Here is a 20,289-nt window from a genome sequence, read left to right on the forward strand (position 1 = left end):
TAATTACAAATACTAAGAGAAGAGATTCACTCCCAGCAATGGCCCACCAGGTTGTTGGACCAAATGTTTTGCTGAGAACTAGAAAAAACTGAACAACAGAAAATTGGTTTCAAGGCTTTTGGAGAACCTCAAAGACAGTGAGAACTGGCAGGCTTGGGGTGGGGGGAGGTTGGTCCAGAAGAACAGGGAAACTGAGAGTTTAGCCAGGGCTTTGGAGCCACCTTGTCTTTGAGGCAGTTGCCACTTCTGAAAGCAAACATGAGGCTGAGAGGCCAAGAAGCTGAGCAAAGCTTTCAGCAGTACCACAGGGTTGAGAGAATTTTCCAAAATTGATGAAAACATCAAACCATAGATTTAAGAAGCACTATAAACCCCATGGAGAATAATTACAAAGAAAATCATTATCTAGACACATTACTGGAAAACTGCTGAAAATCAAAGACAAAGAGAAATCTTAAAAGCAGCCAGAGAAGGGGAAAAGCCACAGTCATCTTCAGAAGAACAACAATAAGACAGCTTCTTAACAGAACAATAGAAGCTGGAAGAATGGTATCTTCAAGTGCTGACTAGAATTCTATATCCAGTGAATATATACTTCAAAAGTGAAGATGAAATAAATATATTTTTCGACAAAAAAAATCTGAAAATATTCAGCAATAGCATTCCCTCGTTAAAAACAAAACAAAACAAAACAAAACAAAAAGGAATTCTTCAGGCAGAAGAAAAATTATCCCAGATGGAAGCATGAAGATTCAGGAAGAAATAAAGTGCAACCAGAAAAGGTAAATATGCAGGTAAATCTAAAATAATATTGAACATGTAAAATAATAATAATGTTTTCAAGGATATAAAATATGTTGAAAACTAAAATCACAAAACTATAATACAAAAGACAGGAGGGAAGTAATTGAAATTAAAGTATTCTAAGGTTCTTTCATTGTTCAGGAAGTGGTAAAAATACTAATTTACAATAGACTTTAAGTCAGAGATGCATGTTTTAATCTCTAGGCTAATCACTAAAAAAAAGTTAGATAAATAAGAAAGGAAAGGGAGTATGGAATAAAAGATAATTAAGAAGAATGCAAAAAAGGAATACCTGCTCAGGTGGCACCAATATAAAATAGAAACATGGTATATTTACACTCAAATGTATTAGTAATTACATTAAATATAAACAGACTAAATAATCTAATTAAAAGACAGACTAACAGACCAGATGAAAAACAAAACACAATCATATACAAGAGGCATATCTTAAAGATGTAGATACAGAAAAGAAAGGTAAAATAGCTCTACTAAAATCATACAAAATAGACTTTAAGGCAAATAGCATTATTTGAGGTAATGGAGGACTTTTTGTAATGGCAAAAAGGTTAAATTCACTACACAGGTATTATAAGTTTAATTTTGTGCATCTAATAACACAGCTTCAAAATATATTTTTTTAAAGGACAGAATTAAAATGGAAAAAATATATATCTGTAGTCATAATGGGTGTATTAGTTTTCTACTGCCACAATATTAGCTGCTTAAAATAACACTCATTTATTATTTCACAGTGTCTGTAGGTCAGAATTCTGGGCATGACTGAATTGGATCTTCTGCTCAGGTCCCACAAGGCTGAAATCATGGTGTTAACTGGGGCTGCTAGTGCACCTTATGCATCTTTTGCTTGGGGTTCTCTTCCAAACTCACTGGTTGTTGGCAGAACTCAGTTCTTTGCAGTTGCAGGTTGAGGCTCTCTACTCTTAGAAGCCACCTGCCATTCCTTATCACCTGACCCTCTCCACAACATGCCAGTTTGCTTATTCATGACCTGTAGGAGACACACCCAGGCTTTGAATCTCTCTGACTTCTGGAAGGGCCCAGTTCCTGTTAAGGGCTCACCTGACTGGGTCAGGCCTGCTCAGGATAATTTCCTTTTTGATTAATGATTAATTCAAATGCAACTAATTTGGGACCTTCATTACATCTGTAAAACCCTTTTGTCATCTAATATGACCTAATCACAAGACAGAAATCAATTATATCCATTGTACAACTCACACTCAAGGGGAAGCTATCATTATACCAGGCACGTACCACAGTGGGTGAGAATCTTGGGACCTATCTCAGAACTCTGCCTACCACAGTGAGAAATTTTAACATACCTCTCTCAGTAACTAACAGAACAAGGAGACCAAAAACCTCATTAAGAGTACAGAAGATTTGAACAAGATCAACAGTTTTTGCCTAATCATATACATAGTACTAAATGGCAAGAATGGCAGAATATACATTCTTTTTAAGTATACATGGACCATTTGCCAAGATAAATTATATGCTGGACCACAGAACAAATCACAATAAATTTCAAATGACTGAACTCATATAGAGTATATTCTCTGATCATAGTGGAATTAAAATATAAATTACATTAAAAAGATTACTAAAAAAGCCCCCAATATTTAGAAATCAAGCAATACATTTCTATATAATCCATGGGTCAAAGAAGAAATCACAAAATATTTTGAACTGCATGTTAATGAGAATACAGCATATTAAAACTTGTGGGATGAAGTTAAAGATATGTTTAAAGGGAAATTTATACCCCTAAATGCGTTTGAAGAAAACAAGGAAGGCTGAAAAATCTATGATCTAAGTAATAATCTCAAGTCAGGAGAAAAGTGACAGTAAACTCAAAGAGAAGTAATCAGAGAAATTAATGAAATAAGAAATAAGATATTAACATAGAGAGGACTGACAAAGGTAAAAGCCAGTTCTCTGAAAAGACTAATAAAACTGATTAGCTCCTACCTAGCAAAACTGATCCAGAATAACAGAGAGAAAGCACAAATAATATAAGAAATGGAAAGGTGAAATCACTAGAGAGCCAACAAGCATTACGAAGAGGATAATTATGAAAAACTTTATGGCAATAAATTAGAAAATGTAGATGAAGTAGACAATTTCCTAGAAAAACACAACTTATCAAAACTGACATGAGACTAAGTAGAAAATCTGAGTAGTCCTACATCTGATAAAGAAATTGAATCCTTAATTTAAAACCTTCCCACAATGAAAACTCCAGGATTGAATGCCTTCACTGGTATATTCTACTAATCATTTAAACAAGAAATAAGACCAAGCTTACATAAACTCTTCCAGGGAACAGAAAAAGAGGCAACACTTCCCGACTCGTTTACAAGGCCAGCATCATCTTGATACCAAAACCTGACAAGAACATTGCAAGAAAGGAAAATTACAGGCCAAACTCTCTCATGAGCATAGATGTAAAAACCCCAAATACTAGCAAATCAAATCCAACAATACATAAAAAAGATAATACATTCCAAGCAAAGTAAGTTTATTCCAAGAATGCAAAATTGGTTTAACATTCAGAAAAATCAATCAATGTAATTCAGAGCATTAACAGAAGGAAGTAGAAAAATCATATGATAATGACAAGGCTGGAAAGGCATTTGATAAAACTCAATTATCTGTTTAAAACACAGAAACAAAAAACCCTTTTCCCAAACTAGGATCAGAAGGGACTTTCTTCAACATGCTGAAGAGTGTCTACTAAAAATCTACAGCAAACATCATCTTTAAAGGAGAAATGTTGAAAGCTTTCCCTCTGCAGTCAGAAAGATAAGGATACTCACTATTATCATTTCTATCCAACACTGCACTGAAGGTTCTAGCCAGTTCAATAAAGCAAGAAAAATAAAGAAATGACATATAGGGATTGGAAAGCTAGAGATAAAACTATCATTCTACATACTTAAAGGAATGCAAATTAAAATCACCACTACACACCCACTAGAAGGGCTAAAATAAAAAGAATGACAACATTAAAGTCCTAGTAGGAATGTAAAGTGGTAAAACCACTTTGGAAAATTAACAGTATCTTCTGAAGTTTAATACAAGCACACTATACAACCCAGCAAACGCAATCCTATATATTTACCTGATAGAAATATGTTCATATGTACATCAAAAATGATTTACAGGGCTTCCCTGGTGGCGCAGTGGTTGGGAATCTGCCTGCCAATTCAGGGGACACGGGTTCGAGCCCTGGTCTGGGAAGATCCCACATGCCGCGGAGCAACCAGGCCCGTGAGCCACAATTACTGAGCCTGCGTGTCTGGAGCTTGTGCTCCACAACAAGAGAGGCCGCGACAGTGAGAGGCCCGCGCACTGCGATGAAGAGTGGCCCCCGCTCGCCGCAACTAGAGAAAGCCCTCGCACAGAAACGAAGACCCAACACAACCAAAAATAAATAAACAAATAAAAAGGGAGAATAAATAATTTTCTAAAAAAAAAATGATTTACAGCATTATTTGTAATAGTCAAAGACCAGAAACAACCCAAATATCCAACAACAGTAGAATGAATGTATAAATTGTGGTCTAATCATATAATGTAGTATTTATACTGTAACAAAAATGAACAAAATATTGTTACACACAACACTGCTGAATCTCACAAAATGAAACAGAAATAATTCACGCAAAAAACATACTTAATCATGCCAATTATATAAAGTTCAAAAAGAGAGAAAACTACTCAGTGGCATTAGCAATCAGGATAGTGGTTACCCCTGAGAAAGACGGAGGGTTCTAGGTACACATAATTATTCTACTTCTTGACCTGACAGGTGTTACAATGGGCACGTTCACCTTGTGACAATTCACTGAGTTGTACACTTATGATCTGTGCACATTTCTATAGGTTGGTTAACATCACTAGTGATAGGCTGTGGATATCACACACCCCCAGCTGTGTGATGAGAGAGACACCTCACCTCGCTGGTAACCTGAAAACACATTACTCCAGTCTAATCATGAGTAATACTTTAGACAAAGTCAGTTTGAGGGACATTCTGCAAAATACCTGACCAGGGGGCTTCCCTGGTGGCGGAGTGGTTGAGAATCTGCCTGCCAATGCAGGGGACACGGGTTCGAGCACTGGTCTGGGAAGATCCCACATGCCGCGGAGCAACTAGGCCCGTGAGCCACAACTACTGAGCCTGTGCGCCTGGAGCCTGTGCCCCGCAACAAGAGAGGCCGCGACAGTGAAAGGCCCGCGCACCGTGATGAAGAGTGGCCCCCGCTTGCCACAACTAGAGAAAGCCCTCGCATAGAAACGAAGATCCAACACAGCCAAATAAATAAATAAATAAGTCAGGAGCTATTAAATAAATAAATATTAAAAAATAAATAAATACTTCATTTAAAAAAAAAAAAAATACCTGACCAGTACTCCTTCAAACTGTCAACGGTGTGAAAGACAAAGAAAGACTGGGAAGTGTCCACAGACCAGAGGACACTAAGGAGACATGACAGCTAAATGCAATGTAGTATTCTGGATTGGATGCAGGAATTGAAAAAGGATTCCACTGATGGAAAATCCGGTGAATTCTGAATAAAGTCTAGAATTTAGTTAGTAGTAATGTGCCAGTGAAGACTTTAGTTTGACAAATGCCCCATGGGTTGGTACTTTAGGGGAAACTGAAACTGGGTGAGGGGTGTACAGAAATTCTCTGTACTATCTTTGCAACTGCCTTGTAATCTAAAATTACTACAAAATGAAAAGTTTATTTTTTAAAAAGTTCAATACAAAAGAAAACAAGCTGAATAGCTGCCTGAACCAGAAGGTGAATGAGAAAAAAAACACTAATATTTATATAGTTAGTGCTACATGTTGGACATTTAACATGTAACATTAAGAAACCAAGAATTTCTTGAAAAGAGAGCAAGGCAGAAAAAAAAGTAAAATAACAACAAGCAAACATGGCAAAAGACAAATATAAGGAAATACGTTTAGAGGGGCATCCTACTATAATAGAATTTGGGAGCCAGACAGACCAGGGTCAAATCTCAGCTCTACCAATTACAGCTGGCTTTCTGTATCCGGATGTGGAACTCAAGGATACAAAGGGTCAACTATGGGACTTGAGCATCTGCATATTTCAATATTCTCAGCAGGTCTTGAAACCAATCCCTGGTGGATACCAAGGAATGACTACACTGACTGTGATCTCTGGCAAGTTATTTCATCTCTTTAATCCAGTTTCCTCATCTGCAAAACAGAAGATAATACCACCTACCGGAGAGAATTACAGTGAGGATTAAATAAGCTTCATGTGCTTAATAAAGTGCTTTCCTGGCATACAATAAGTGTTTATGTACTTCCCTTGCCCCTAGCCTATCTGTATGAGGAAGCAGTGAAAAGATTACTAGGAGCCAAGAAACCTAGATTAGAGTTCTATCTCTGTTACTCACTAGCTATGGGACCCTGAATAAGTCACCTAAACTCTCTGAGCCTGTTCCTTCACCTGTAAAATGAAAGGGCTGGTATAAATCAGGGATCCACAAACTACAGCCTGCAGGCCAAATTCTGGCCTGCGGCCTATTTCCATAAATAAAGTTTTCTTGGAACATTGCCACACCCATTTGTTGTTGTATTGTCTATGGCTGCTTTCCCACAATAGCAGAGTTAAATAGTTGTGACAGAGGCCATCTGTCCTTCAAAGCCTAAAATACCTACTATCTGGTCATTTAAAGAAAAAGTTTGCTAATCCCTGGTCTAAATGATCTCTAAAAGTCCCTTCTGACTCTAAAATTTTAAGCCAATACTTAAGGTTAATATGAAATTCAAAGATATGTGATATATACCATGAGATAGATTGGTAGAATGTACATCAATATAGTATAATTTCAAGATACTTAATAAAAATTTTCCCAAACCCAGTGCCTATTTGCTTTCCAAGTTTCCTTCCTATCTGTGATCTCTGTACCCTTGAAACTGAGTCAGGGACTATGGCCCCTGAGATGAGCAGCTAGTTTCCTGATTCAGTCCTAAAACTCATAGGTCTACATTAATAGAATCCCCAGCTTTCTAGATATCAGAGCCTTTGTCCTATTCCAATTCATGGCAAAGACCCCAGAGAACTGGCGCCTGGGAGTAAAACAGGGGCTGACAAGGAATTCTCTGACAACCTCACCTTCAACCATTAAGTACAAAACAGTGAGCAGGGAGCCTGGGAATACCAATCGAGTGTCCCCTCAAAAAATTAAAAAATAAAAAAAATAAAGAAAAAGGAAAAAGGAAGAAGCTGCTATGTATCCTTAGTTTCTTCCTTTCCTGGTAGCTCTGTGCCTCAAAGGAGAACCAGGTCTATATTCCCGTATTCCAAATATTCTAATATTAGACTAGCTCTTTAATACTCCTAAGACATTCTAAACAAAATAGGATAGGTCTTCTCTCCCTTCAACAGCTGGTAAGACCACATCTCTGGAGTCAGCCCTATATTCAAATCCTGGCTCTGCTCTCCTTTGTGATGGCAAACAACTTACTTAGCCTTTTATGCCTCAGGTAGCTCACCTATAAAATGAGAATAGTAATTACCTACCTCATAGGATTTTGGCAACTTAAATGGAATAATATACAGTACTTAGCTTAGTACCTAGCTTTGTGTTTAATAAATAACAGCTATTGCAAACCCTTACATATTTTACTTATCATTACCAAATACCTATTTTCTGAATTATTTTCCTCTTGAAATTATTTAACCCCACACACCAAGTGGATAATATTTTTCTTTTCTTCCAAGGAAAAAAGCTATTAAAAATATGAATCAAGGGTACTTTCTTTCAAAGCTGTACTCTCTCTGCCAAATCATTCTTTCTTCTACCTCCTAGCAATTCAGTTTTAAGTACCTGGTCATGCAATCATGATTTGTATGAAATTCATATTTGCATGGAAATGTACAGCAGAAATATGAAATGTAAAAGGAATGCCGTTTCAAAAGAGTCCTTAGTTCAAAAGGTATACATTTGAGAAGAACTGATCCCAATTTCAGCTTAGAAAAACCAAAACACATATAAAATTCCTTTTAGTGGAGAAACTTGAAAAAAACTTGGCGGCTAAAGCAGATAAGTAGCAATATATCTGCAGTCCATTTATGTATTTCTTGGGCATAAATTTAAAAATCAAAGTAATGGGAAATAGCTTGTTAATATTTCTTGCCAAAATTGGACAATAATAGTATAGTAGAGAGAGCATAGATTCTGGGGTCAAATAGACCTCAGTTCAAATCTTAGTTTTCGTTATTCTGTAAATGTCAAAATAGGGACGAAAGTTTTCCCGACTCTATTATGCTGCTCCTACATGCTTAAAGACCCGGCCTGTAATATTTGGTCTTTCAAATATTAGATTGTCTATAAACATTTACTTGTACTAAAAAGAGGGAAGAGGGTTGATACAGCAGGCAATTTTTCAATTAAAAAAAAAAGTCTTTTAAAAGAAATTACAAGTTATCCTCAAGCAATAACATTACTAGTTTCTTTATGTAAAACAAATGTAAGGATAAAAAGAGTTCAGCTTTCACTTCTAATAATCATGGGGATGCTGAGGTAGGCAAAAATAGGGCAAGCACTAGAACCAGGGTCCTTTTAGCAAATTAGGCTTTCTACGTGCTTGACCAAATGTGAATGGTGAATTACAGATAATGCTGGAGTAACACAGATTAGCACAGATGATAGAAACCAAAGTTATTTAACCTATTTATGCTATGTAACTAAAATGGGGAAGGGAGACCCTGCACTCCCAATACCTTTCAGAGATAAAACCATACGAGGACATCTGGGTTCCAAATATTTCTTGAGATCATCCCAGGCCTTTTTAATAGCAGCATAATGGTCAATATATCTTCCTACATCAGAGTAAGTATCAATGAAGAGGGATTTCCAACACTGGTTCTTCTGTGTTTTCTCTTCCCTAAATAGATTTAAAAAATAAAATTAAAAATCTTTTGAAATGAAATTAGCATATATTTTAGACACTTATACCAACACACTTTTTTGGGAATTTGTGGTTACTTTTGTCTTCATTTTCATTTATTTTAGCTACAAATGAAGACTAGATAACAAAAAGTGACACATACATCAAAAAATTTAACAAGTTACTGCTGGCATGGTGGGATTATGAGTCACTTATTTTCTCACTTTCTACTTATTTTTTTTCCTAAGTTTTCTAATCCTTGATAAGATATAATGTGAATAGTATATGGGATATGAATTTCAACTTACTCCTAAAAACATACCAGTTATACAATTTTTAAACATATATTTAATTTTTCTATTTTAGAGAATATTTAGAATCTAATGATACAATAATATTAATCTAGCTTATCTACATTGGATTAGCTAGAGAATCATATAGCATATCAAAGGAATCACATGATTCAACATTCCTATTTGGTACAATTCCACAAACATTTACTGTCTACTTAGCCACTGAGGACATTAACAGTAAGGCACATTTTTTGCCTTCAAAAATGTATAATCTAATCAGGGAGAAAGAAGGAAGTATAAATTTAAGAGTCAGAAGTGGTACAGGATAAGGCAGCCAGAAAGGGCCTTAAGGTAACATACTAATGAGGTTGACCTTATCCTGTAGGGAATGGAGAGCCACTGAAGAGTTTTAACAGGAGAGTTAAAAGAGCAGAATTGTGGTTGTGGTTTGGGAAGCGTGTACACTAGAGCCACAGAGACGGACTGGAAGGGTTTTGCAGCAGTCTTGGTAAGAGATGATGAACTGAGCTAAAACTGTGGTGGCTAGATGAAATGAGAAGAAAGATTCAAGAAATATACAGGGGCTAAAATCAGAAAAGCCTGGTAACTGAATGAACGTAGGGACAGAAGGAGAAAAGAGATCTAGAATGATTCCTGTTTCTGGCTTGGAGGGCGGGATGGATGGTACTGCTATGAAGATATGGATGCAGGAGGCTCAGGTTTAGGGACGAGGAAAAGAACAATTCAGGGTGTTGTATACATGTGCGTGTGTTTTTCGGGGTGGGGGCAGTGGTGGAAGGCAAGTATCTTTTTATTAATCTAAGTAATATACATATATATTATTAAACCCAAAAAGTACTAAAGGACTTAAGATGAAAAACTAGGCAGTCTCCTGTTCTAAGTCCAACCTCTCAAAGGAATCTTTAGTTATTTCTGGAAGTTATCTCTATAATTCTAAATGTTTATGCCTCTAGTTCTTGGTTTATCAATTTTATATCTATCTACTGATACCCCAAAGTAAAAGATCAGGATATAGCAATACTTAAAATTCCCTCTTCCCCATTCTTCCTCCTCCCAATGTTTGGAGGCTCTGTTATTAATTTTTAGTTCTGTTGAGTAGCTTGCAGGTTTAAGTAATATATTTAAACCTCTATTTCTTGCTTCACCAACTTCAGTCACTACCTGACTCCCCTCAACCTAAGAAAAAGATACTAGCAATCCTACCCTCTTTCATCTTTCCCAACTCCCACCTTCTGTCATCTACCCTTTTATTCTATCAAATTTATTAAAATTTACTGAATTCAGTGAACCCTGTGGGTCATCCAGTGGAAAGATCCAGCAGACAGCTGTGCAAAGAAATCTGGAGCTCAGTGGGAATGTTAGGGGTGGACACTCAGGTTTGGGAGTTAGAAGCATACAAGTAGTCTCTACAAAGTGCAACAGTGCATGCAGGAGACTTCACAGAGAGAGAAGAGTAGTGAGCCAAGGGCAGCAGCTTGGAGAACACCTGCATTTACTGGCAGGCACAAGAAAGGCCACCAAAGGAGTTAAAGAGACAAGGGTTAGGGAGGAGAATCAGGATAGAGTGGCATCAATGAAAGCCAAGGGCCAAATTTCAAGAATACATTTCCCAAATACTCACTCAGATATCAGCCAGTATTTTTTGCAATGTCTTCTCCACAGCGGATCGTGACTTGATAGCTGGCTAAGTCTTCGACTGACATAGCAACAACTGGCAGTAACCAGATTCACGGTTAGTATAAAAGAAAACAAGAAAACAATTTAAAAGTAAGATGAAAATATTCAATGTTAAGTTTTGTTTTATTCCTTTTGCTTTTCTGCCACTATCTACCTTTATAACTGCAAAACAATCTTTTCTAAAACCTGTTTAACATGTTAGCTAGTATAATTACCTTGTGAGTAGTGAAATCTTAACTATTTGAGTTCACAAACCACAAAATGTCTACAATTGTAATTTTCATACGAAAGTCTATAAAACATATAAACCATTGGAGTTAATTTCAAATCAAAGAGCTTTCCTATATCTATTATTGGGGCAGTAATCATTTCTACATATAGAAACGTTATTCAGGTGTAAACAAAGTGCTTTTTCTTTTTAAGAGCTGTGACATTTGATACTAAATACACAGGGCTTTTGTTTGTTCTGTTTCTTAACAGAAAGAAATATTACAGCCAAAAACACATTTTAACTATAGCAACTATTGGAAAGCCCACCTATAAAAGGTGTCAGATTCTCAATTCTGATTCAATATCCATAGTTATTCAAGTTAGTATCAGCTGCTCAAAAATTTGGAATGTTAGAAACAAATAATTTTCTTTTTATACAGAGATTTCTAACACAATAGTGCTTGAATCCTGTAAATCCTACCCTACATAATTAATTTGCAAAAAGAATGAACTTAAGATTTTAAAAAATGCATTTCTATCCTTTCAGAAGAAAAATCACAAGTTATAGAAAGTAGGTATAAAAGATTTCACTTGGGCAATAGCTAATCAATTAAGGGAATCTTAAATCACATGGGATTTGTCAAGGCCATAAGTGGGGCATGTTAAAAAACAACTGATGGTAAACAGATTAGCCTTTGTTCATTTTTCAGATTTTATACAAACATAATCCTCATCCTTTTCTGCCAAGCTCAGGAGATGCCCAAACTAACATTTGCAAACATAGGAATCCTTCCAGTTTTGTGAATTCAGAGTCCATCACTGTCCCAAGAGTTAACATAAAAGAATCTCTGGAATATGCACCAAAAGTGATTTTTGATGCAAGTCAAGGATGAAAACTACTGTCTTAGAGCTTTTGACTCAGTTGGCATGGGGTGAGATCTGTACCTCAGGCATGTGTATATTTAAAAAGTGCCACATGTAATTCTGATACACAGCGAGATTCAAACTATGCAGTTTATATTACATAATGATCCCAATGGACTAATTCAATCCAACCCAATCCAGTTCAGCAAATATGTACCATAACCTTCAGAGCTTAGCAATGGGCAGGACACCTGACAAATTTGGGCTATAAACTACAGGAAAGAAGTTGCAGTACACTGGAAACTTTTCTGTGCATAAAATTCTATGGCATTTGTGTCAACTTTCCTGGGCTAAGGGATGCCCAGATAGCTGGTTAAACATTATTTTTTTTTAAATTAATTAATTAATTATTTATTTATTAGCTGCGTTGGGTCTTCGTTGCTGTGTGCGGGCTTTCTCTAGTTGTAATGAGCGGGGGCTACTCTTCTTTGTGGTGCGCAGGCTTCTCATTGCAGTGGCTTCTCTTGTTGCGGAGCACGGGCTCTAGGCACGCGGGCTTCAGTAGTTGTGGCTCGTGGGCTCCAGAGCGCAGGCTCAGTAGCTGTGGCACACGGGCTTAGTTGCTCTGCGGCATGTGGGATCTTCCCGGACCAGGGATCGAACCCGTGTCTCCTGCATTGGCAGGCGGATTCTTAACCACTGAGCCACCAGGGAAGCCCCTAAACATTATTTCTTGATGTGTCTGTGAGATGTTGCCAGAAAAGATTAGCATTTTAATTGGTGGACTAAGTTAGCCAGATGGCCCTCTCCAATGTGGGTTGGCACCTTCCAATCATCGAGGGCCTGAATAGAACAAAAAGGCAGAGGAAGGTTGAATTTGCTCTCTGTCTGACCGCTAAGTTGAGACACTGATCTTCTCCTGCCCTCGGCACTCCTGGTTCTCAGGCCTTCAGACCCAGATTGGGATCTACACCATCAGCTCTCCAGCTCTCAGCCCTTCAAACTATACCACCAGCTTTCTTGGGTCTCCAGCTTGCATTTGGCAGACTGTAGGACTTCTCAGCCTCTATAATTCATGAGCAAATACCTTATAAAAAACCATACACACACAGACACACACACACACACACACTCTCTCTCTCTCTCTCTCTCTCTCTATTGGTTCTGCTTCTCTCAAGAACCCTAATACAGTATTCAACTCAGTTCACTTCCACAAACATTTATGGAGGGATCACTTCTGTTTAAAATGTTGATTTCTACCAAAAGCATTTAAAATAAAATCTGATCTCCTCACCTTGTTTTACAAGGTCCTGCATGATCTCACTAGTCTCTTCTCAAGCCTCTCTGCCTGTGAATCATTCCCTAATTCCTGCAACACCAGTCTTCTAGCTCCTCCAACAGGCTATGCTATTGTCCAATCAGCTTCTGAAAACACCATTCCTTCTGCCAGGATTGCTCCATGTTATCTGTCATATATGGCAGCTCCTTCCAATTTGAATCAATTCCTTAACAGACCAACTGGTTCACTTCCTTCGTAGCACACAGCAGCTCTTGTAATTACGTACTTATTTGTTTTCCATCTTGCCCGCTAGACTGTAAGCTTATGAGAGGGGCCTTGTCTGTCTTGTTCACTATTGTTTCCCCAACATTTAATAGGCTGGCACACAGCAGGCACTCAAAAAAAGAAAATCTGTTGAATAAATGGTGACTGCAAAGATAAACAAGACAGTCTTCACATTTAAGAAATGCATAATCTATCTGGTATGGTAAATACCTCTCCTTCTGCAGAGAAAGGAGAAAGGTAGAGACTGGACTCAGGAGAGGGGGTCCTTAAAGGAATTCCATCTTGCCAGGTTGAGAAGAAGGGGGCATGGCATTCCAGGCAGGGTCAAGAGTTTAAGCCACAGAACAAAAAACACAAGTGTGCTGGCAGAGGTCTATTTGGCCAGAGTAGACTATGCCAAATAATAAGGGCCTTAAATGCTCCCAGAAGTTTAAGTTATAATCTGTAAATAACAAGGGGCATTATAGGTTTTTAAGGAGGATGACAGCCAGACCTGTCTTAGAAAAATCACTCTGGAAGCAACGTGGCCCACAGATCAAAAAGCGTGTGTGTATGTGTTAGATTTCTAAAAGTCTATAGCAACAGAGTATTTCAGATGAAAATAGTTTGCAACTGTAACAGTCTTTTCGAAAGAAAAAGATAAACTTTATTACAAGCCTGAGTAGAGAAAAATTTGTTTTCTAGAAAAATTAAAGTGTTACAGGTACTAATATAGATAGCAGCCAGAAACTGGAATTATCCCTCTGTCACCACTTAGCTAGACCAACCAACAGCTACCAGTAACTTCAAGAAGGCTGTATTTCTAAAAGGATCCCTGACAACACAGGGTACAATCAGCAAACGACTAAAATCCAATGGTTAATCCAAAAAACAAAACAAAACAAAATGAATCTCGCCTACCTATCCTTAAGAGGGCGATTCTGCCTCCTTTGCAAATACATGTGGTGGCACAAGAAAGACCCATGCCACCAGCTGTCAAGGGTGTAAACAGCGCCATTTCTTCCACCATCCCAGACGGTCCCAAGCGCTGAAGGAACTGGGCATTTAACCACCCCTACCAGCAACCGGTGTTTATTTTTGGAACAGATGCCGGTAACTTGGGAAACCCAAAGCATACAGGAGGGAAGATGGTCACCTGTACCGCACCACCGGAAGTCAGTACCAAAACACAAAATCCAACATGCAACCGTGAGAAGGAAGGCTGAAAGCGAAACAATTATCTAGCACAGAAGTCCGAAAGTGAGCCCTGCCAGATATTACGTTGCCGCATAAGTCGCACCCAGGGGTCAGGGGGTCGCCTGGCTCCTCTCCGGCGTCCCACCTGCCCACTTTGGCGCCTGACTCTGCAGGCTCCCGGCCCAGGCAGAGAAGAGCGCTCGGCCCGGACAGGGACTTTTCCAAAGCGGCCAGGGCTGCCCTTAGCAGGCAAAGACCACGGGGGCCGGGAGGTGCCGGGCGCTGGGGTCCGCGCGGCGGCAGCGGGGAGCAGTTCGCCCCCCTTCCAACTGGGCCTCGCCAAGGCCTGGGAGAGAGAGCTGTTGTCACTCCTCAGGCCTGGGCCCGGGACGGGAGGAAAACCTCAAGGCGGGGCCCTTTCCGCCCCGGTCTCGCCCCTGCCCCCGGGTGGCTCTGCAGGATCAGGGCGGCCCTGGCGTCACCTCCTGGCTGTCACGGGAGTCCAGGTCCTGTCGGCGAGCCGGGCCTCCGTCCCTCTTGCCTTACGCCTCCTCCCCCACCCATGACCCCACCCCTGCCATGCGCATCGTCCCATTACTTGATTAGGTCCCGGTAGTCCAGGAAGGATAAGATAAGGAGCAGGGGATCGGTGGGCAGCGATTCTAGGGTCAGGGGCGCCGACTCTGTCTCCACGGCCGCCATCTTGCCTGGCCCAGTGCAGGCCTGGCCCCGCCCCGGGCCCGCCCCGGGCCCGCCCCGGGCCCGCCCCCTCCGCCACCGCCCTCGCCATTCCCTAGCCGATCGCACAGGTTTGTTGTGTAACCGACAGGATGGCCCCGCCCACGGGGAGGCCGATGGGCGGCTCCCTGGAAGGCTCCGCCCACCGCCCTGCAGGTCTAGGGCCCGCGCGGTGGCGTCCGTCTGCGTCTCGGGAACCTCTTCAGCCAAGCTGTGCGAGCTCTGCCAGGTGCCCACACGCTCACCCTTAGATCTCCCGGTCTCTCTCCTCCCATTCCGGTCCCTAAACTTGCCCAGCCCGGACCCCTATGAGCCTTTATTACTAAATCTGCTTGGGTCACTCCAGCCCCTCATGCGAAATTTTACATCCGGTATCCTCGAAGCGTACCCCCAAATCTCACAGTAAGTTCTCTCTCTGCCCTTGGCCCCCAAATCCATCGCTTCTCTTCGTTTTCCGACCTAGAAATTCCTCGTCTCTCCCTTCAGCTTCCCTCGCCCGGCGTGTCCCTTGCACAGAGCAGGAACCTTTTCCGCTCTGTAGTGGGCAGAGTTGGGAATCAACTAGAGGCTCTTCTTCCAAACTAGGGAAATGGTCGTCGAGGGCATAATTTTAACGCCCTCCCAAGGAAACGGTGCATGGGGTCTGAATCTAACGGTCAGCCGCTCTCAATTCGGTTGTCACGGTTATTTTTCAGCCTATTAGGGCAATGCAAAGCGTATATTAAATGGAGTGGTTTTTTTTTTTGGCAAGATTTAATCTCGGAGGGTTAAGTACTTCCAGTGTGAAGGGATGGGTTGAGACTCGGCTGGGCTTGATTGAGGCACATGATGGCCACGCTTCAGCTTAGACAAGATGGTATTAAAATGGGGTGGAAGTCGTGTCATGGATTGTGAGCTAAGGAATACATTACTTATCAGATTTCTTCTTTTCCGTTTCTTTCCAAAGGCAATGTGGTGTAAGCAGCTGTGGGGAGTCCGGTCAGACTCGAACTTCACACATCTGTTATTTACTAGAAGTGAGATGGTGGACTAGTTAACTATACCTAAGTTCTATGAGCTTGTTTACTCTAAAAATCAACCATTCCCTAAAGTGGTTTATGGATGCTGATAAAGATTTGTGTAAAGTGCCTGGCTAGTCAGTCAATAAATGTTAATTTCCCAAGCCTAAGTATACATCCATCACTAAGTTTTCCAAACTCTTCCACATTCTGGAGAAAGTTTTCTCCTAACTATTTGGAAAAGTGGAAATGATTCTACCCCTCCCATCCCATCCACCCCCAACAATAAAACACTCCATTTCCTCAATTCACCATGCCATTAATGCTTTATAATTATGGTTTTGTCTAATCTTATAACCCCTCTCCTCCCCCCCACCACTGTATTAATTACATTTTTTATTTTCTGTGTCTTATGATGTTTTGACATCCTAAAAATCCTGCTGGCTGGGGAGAGACTACTCCCCCTCCCCCCAGGGCTAGCTAGTTCCTAAAGATAGCAAACAACTTAACATGGACACACCTCTCATATGCAAGCCAACCACCCCCTTTATCTAACTGTCACGCACCGAGCCACTATTTCCCCTGCCCTAAATTGTCTCAGGGCTAGGTAACAGGCAATGAGAGAACACCTCTATAGCCCAAAGCCCACCATTTATTGTTCAAATTAGCCAATCCCAAACTGTTTACTCTGCCCTGCCCAGTGCAAACTCCAATAAAGGCTCTGGCCTAAATTTGCCTCTTGCTCCTGCTTCTGCCTCCTGACCCAAACCTGATGCTTCCACTGGGAACCTTCACAGTGTCATGTGCCCCTTTCTCTAGGAAAATGTAATAAAAATTTTCTTTCAATGGCATTGATCTTGCCATGTCGTCACTCAGTCACCTTCATAAACTAAAATCCCACAGGTAAAATGAGAGCCACCCAGCAAAAACCAAAAACTAAAACAAAACAAAACCCTCTGCTTACATCTCTGTGTTTCCAAACTATTTATGCACATATTTAGAGCATTAATTGAACTGGATTCAGGTCAGTTGTTCCCTGTTTGTCTCTCTCACCAGGCTGTAAACTCTGTCTTTTTCATCCTTGTAACCCCAAGGCCTTTCTACAACAAGTAGAAAGTTTATGTTCAGGTTGAATGGATGAAGACAGAACTGTCATTTCTGTTTACAAGGGAAGCTTGCCTGTTGATACAGGTAAATGCTTATAAAGGCATTTGATTCTAATTCATGTTTGTCTCTATTTCTCCCTCAGATGGGCTACTTTACTTGTTTTAAATCCAAAAACTGGTAGGAGTTTCAAGTAGACTGCATTTGCTTCTGCTATCTTATTGCATTTTCCTTCCCTTTGGACTTGGTCCAGTTATGACCTAATGAGAAGACCAGAAGTGTGAAGTTAATCTGTCATGGCCAGGATTAAGGTGAGGCAAGATTTACGCTCACCTGGGGCACAAAATTTAAGGGAGTACCAAAAAACCCTTCAGTAATCAAGATGATGTTAATATTTTAATAAAATACTTTTAAAAAATTAATGCAAAAACCCATGATGAACAAAATCTTAAACAAAAACGGGATCCCACAGTGCTATGCAAGCCATATTGGAGCCTAAGGCAAAAGGAAAAATATGTGCATTTAAATATATGTTTTTATGTCTTTTCAAATGGTTATTTTTTTCCTATAAGGCCAGGAGGGGGTGCTCAGGCAGGGGACTTGCTTCTCCCATGTGGCAGGGCTCAGAGCTCTTGCCATCCTTGGGGAGTGACACCTGGCCCCTGCTGTGACAGCCCATACCTCCCTGGGGAAGTGGTCCCAGCCCAGGCTCCATTTCTCTTCCCAACATGGTAGGAAGCAGGTAGAGGAAGTTGGGGGCGCAATGTAGCTGAGCAGGACCCAGGACAGCCCTTTCCTGGGCTGTGGCTTCCTGTTACCATCCCCCATACCCCTAATCATGGCTGGAAAGGGGTAGGAAGAGGACGCCGAGACTTGGCTATTTGGGTCCCCTGGGCTAAGGTTGAGGTTGAGGGCTCCATAGCCTTTGTGCCTTGGTGGGAGAAACAGTTTCTCCGAGTCTGCTAATTGTTTTGGAAGCTAGTCTCTAAAGGGCATGGAAGGATTTCACCAAAACAGAATTTGCTTGCCATTAATATTCCTATGGTAGATCAGAAAGCACAAGGTTCTGAAAGAAGAGTTCATGTGTGGCATAAAAAAAAAGATTTCTCTATTCTCTCAGGAATAGAGATAATGCCTGAGAAATAAATATACTTCACATGTTCTCTTTAGAAGCCCAGCGTCGCCTTCACTGGCAAGCAGTTTTTAGTGCACAATGCCTACCTCCTTACACATGATTACACCTTAGCTTCAAGGTTCCCTTTGGCTGTTTTGGTAAATCCCTCAGACATTCATTCATACCTTATCACATGCAAGGGTCTGGGCTCAGGACTGGAAGGGATCAAGACACAGTGCTGTTCCTGCTTTGATGCAATTACTCTTTAGAAGGTGAGAGATACACCTGTTTGCTCGGGGAGAGACAAATCCGCATGGCCCTGCAGTCTGTTTTCTCCCTCGTTTTCATGGTTTAGCAAGTAGCTGCATCAGCAGATCTGAGTTTGCTGGCAAGCAGGACAGACAGTCAGCAGACACTGAGCTTTAGAGGCGCTTGCTAAATGGTGTAAATGGTGCCCGGGGGCCCCCCATGTGTAAAACACCATAGTTTAGGGTCCCTCTCTATTGACCACTCTCTGGGATGTGTCCAGTCTTCTTCTGCCCAGCCTAGGTGCGCCTCCCCGTGGGACAATGAAAGCTGTGAATTGGGATGGGGAGGGAGGTGGGGTGGGGTGGGAGTTCACATGCATTCTCCTCCTTCTCTGCTTGTAGACCTGCCCCGAACATTGTGTGTTGACACTGCGTGGCCTTGGTGGCGTGTGTCCTGGGCCCATGAATAGCAGCTGCACGAAGGTCAGACTCCACTTTGTCTCATGCTCAGTGTTTTGGGAAAGGGCCTTGACCAATTGGGCCTCTCAGGGGCAGGATACATTCTCAGGAGATTCTCAGGGGGTCCTGGCAGGTTGTAGGGCAGGCCTGGGACTGGACCGTGCAAGCCTTGGTGTCAGCTCTCCTAGTTGTGGTGAGGCAGATGACGTGGTGGGAGGACCAGGATGGGACTGCCAGACACCAGCTCCCCCAGACAAGTGCGTCATCCAGAAGAAAAACCGGGCTGCAAGGCTGCTGGTGATTGGTCAAAAGGGGGCCTGCCTCTGCAGAGCCCAGGAAAATTCAAGACTATGCTTATGCTTCATGGCTGAAAGCAGGGAGAAGAATAAAATTACAGGGTGGTAGGGAGGTTAGGGGCTGTCAGTGCTGCTCAGAAGGGCATCCAGCCTGATGGGTTGATGCAAAAATCTGGAAGGGATTTAACTGTTTCTGTGGAACAAAAACACAGACAAACCCATGGCTAATGAGAAGCCTGGAATGAAGGTAAGATTTAAACGCACAGTTCCAGCCGTCATACAAACGAGGTTCTGGGACTCCTGCTCCTCCTGTAGGCAAGACTTTCAATATTCCTGAATTTGCTGAGCATATGTCTGTTGTTTTGTTTTGTCTGGAACATGCTTCTTGATTTCTTGCAACCTGTATAATTAATATGAACTTTCTGGACACATGGTGAATGGACCTGCTTACTGGACGCAAAGTGTCCCCTATTGGTGGCTTCTAATATGGTGAATACTGAAGGTGTGGCCAAGAATGGCCTGTAATCCCAAAGTTTACCAAGATTGCATCATGGAAACAACAGCTCCTTCCAGGGACAGAGAAAAATGCAGTATTCTCATACAAGATGTTATACAGGTCAGGGAGCCACATAACGCCATCCAATTCATAGCCTGCAGGGCTGGGGAAGCCACTAGTGTTTGGAGTCTTACTGTGTCCTTCTGAGGCTTATGCAGGTCAGTTTGTCCACTGTTGTTCCTATAGTGCCTGACAGACATCATAA

At 41.1% G+C, this 20,289-nt stretch overlaps 1 protein-coding gene and 2 long non-coding RNA genes across 5 annotated transcripts in view; 1 reads left to right on the forward strand and 2 right to left on the reverse strand.

Moving 5' to 3' along the window:
• The window catches only part of FBXO3 (F-box protein 3), a 32,762-nt gene extending 17,449 nt beyond the window's left edge, over positions 1–15,313 (reverse strand). For 2 of the 3 annotated variants that reach the window (XM_082410531.1, XM_082410532.1), the window contains exons 1-3: positions 15,170–15,302; positions 10,702–10,791; positions 8,600–8,763 (exon numbers count right to left, since the gene is read on the reverse strand). In XM_082410531.1, coding sequence (XP_082266657.1) covers positions 8,600–8,763; positions 10,702–10,791; positions 15,170–15,273 — 358 coding nt within the window. In that variant the 5' untranslated portion in view covers positions 15,274–15,302. Of the gene's footprint in view, positions 1–8,599; positions 8,764–10,701; positions 10,792–15,169 lie in introns of all 3 variants that reach the window. The other variant, XM_082410533.1, reaches the window with a different exon arrangement.
• LOC309636906 overlaps positions 1–20,289 on the reverse strand; it is a 382,209-nt gene that overhangs the window by 224,586 nt on the left and 137,334 nt on the right. The window lies entirely within an intron of this gene.
• Positions 15,408–17,260, forward strand: LOC309636924. Its single transcript, XR_014250322.1, has 2 exons — positions 15,408–15,538; positions 16,256–17,260. It is a non-coding gene; the product is annotated as an uncharacterized lncRNA (long non-coding RNA).

The sequence above is a fragment of the Balaenoptera physalus genome (genome assembly GCF_965194825.1).
Source record: "Balaenoptera physalus genome assembly, chromosome: 10".
Taxonomy (NCBI): Eukaryota; Metazoa; Chordata; class Mammalia; order Artiodactyla; family Balaenopteridae; genus Balaenoptera; species Balaenoptera physalus.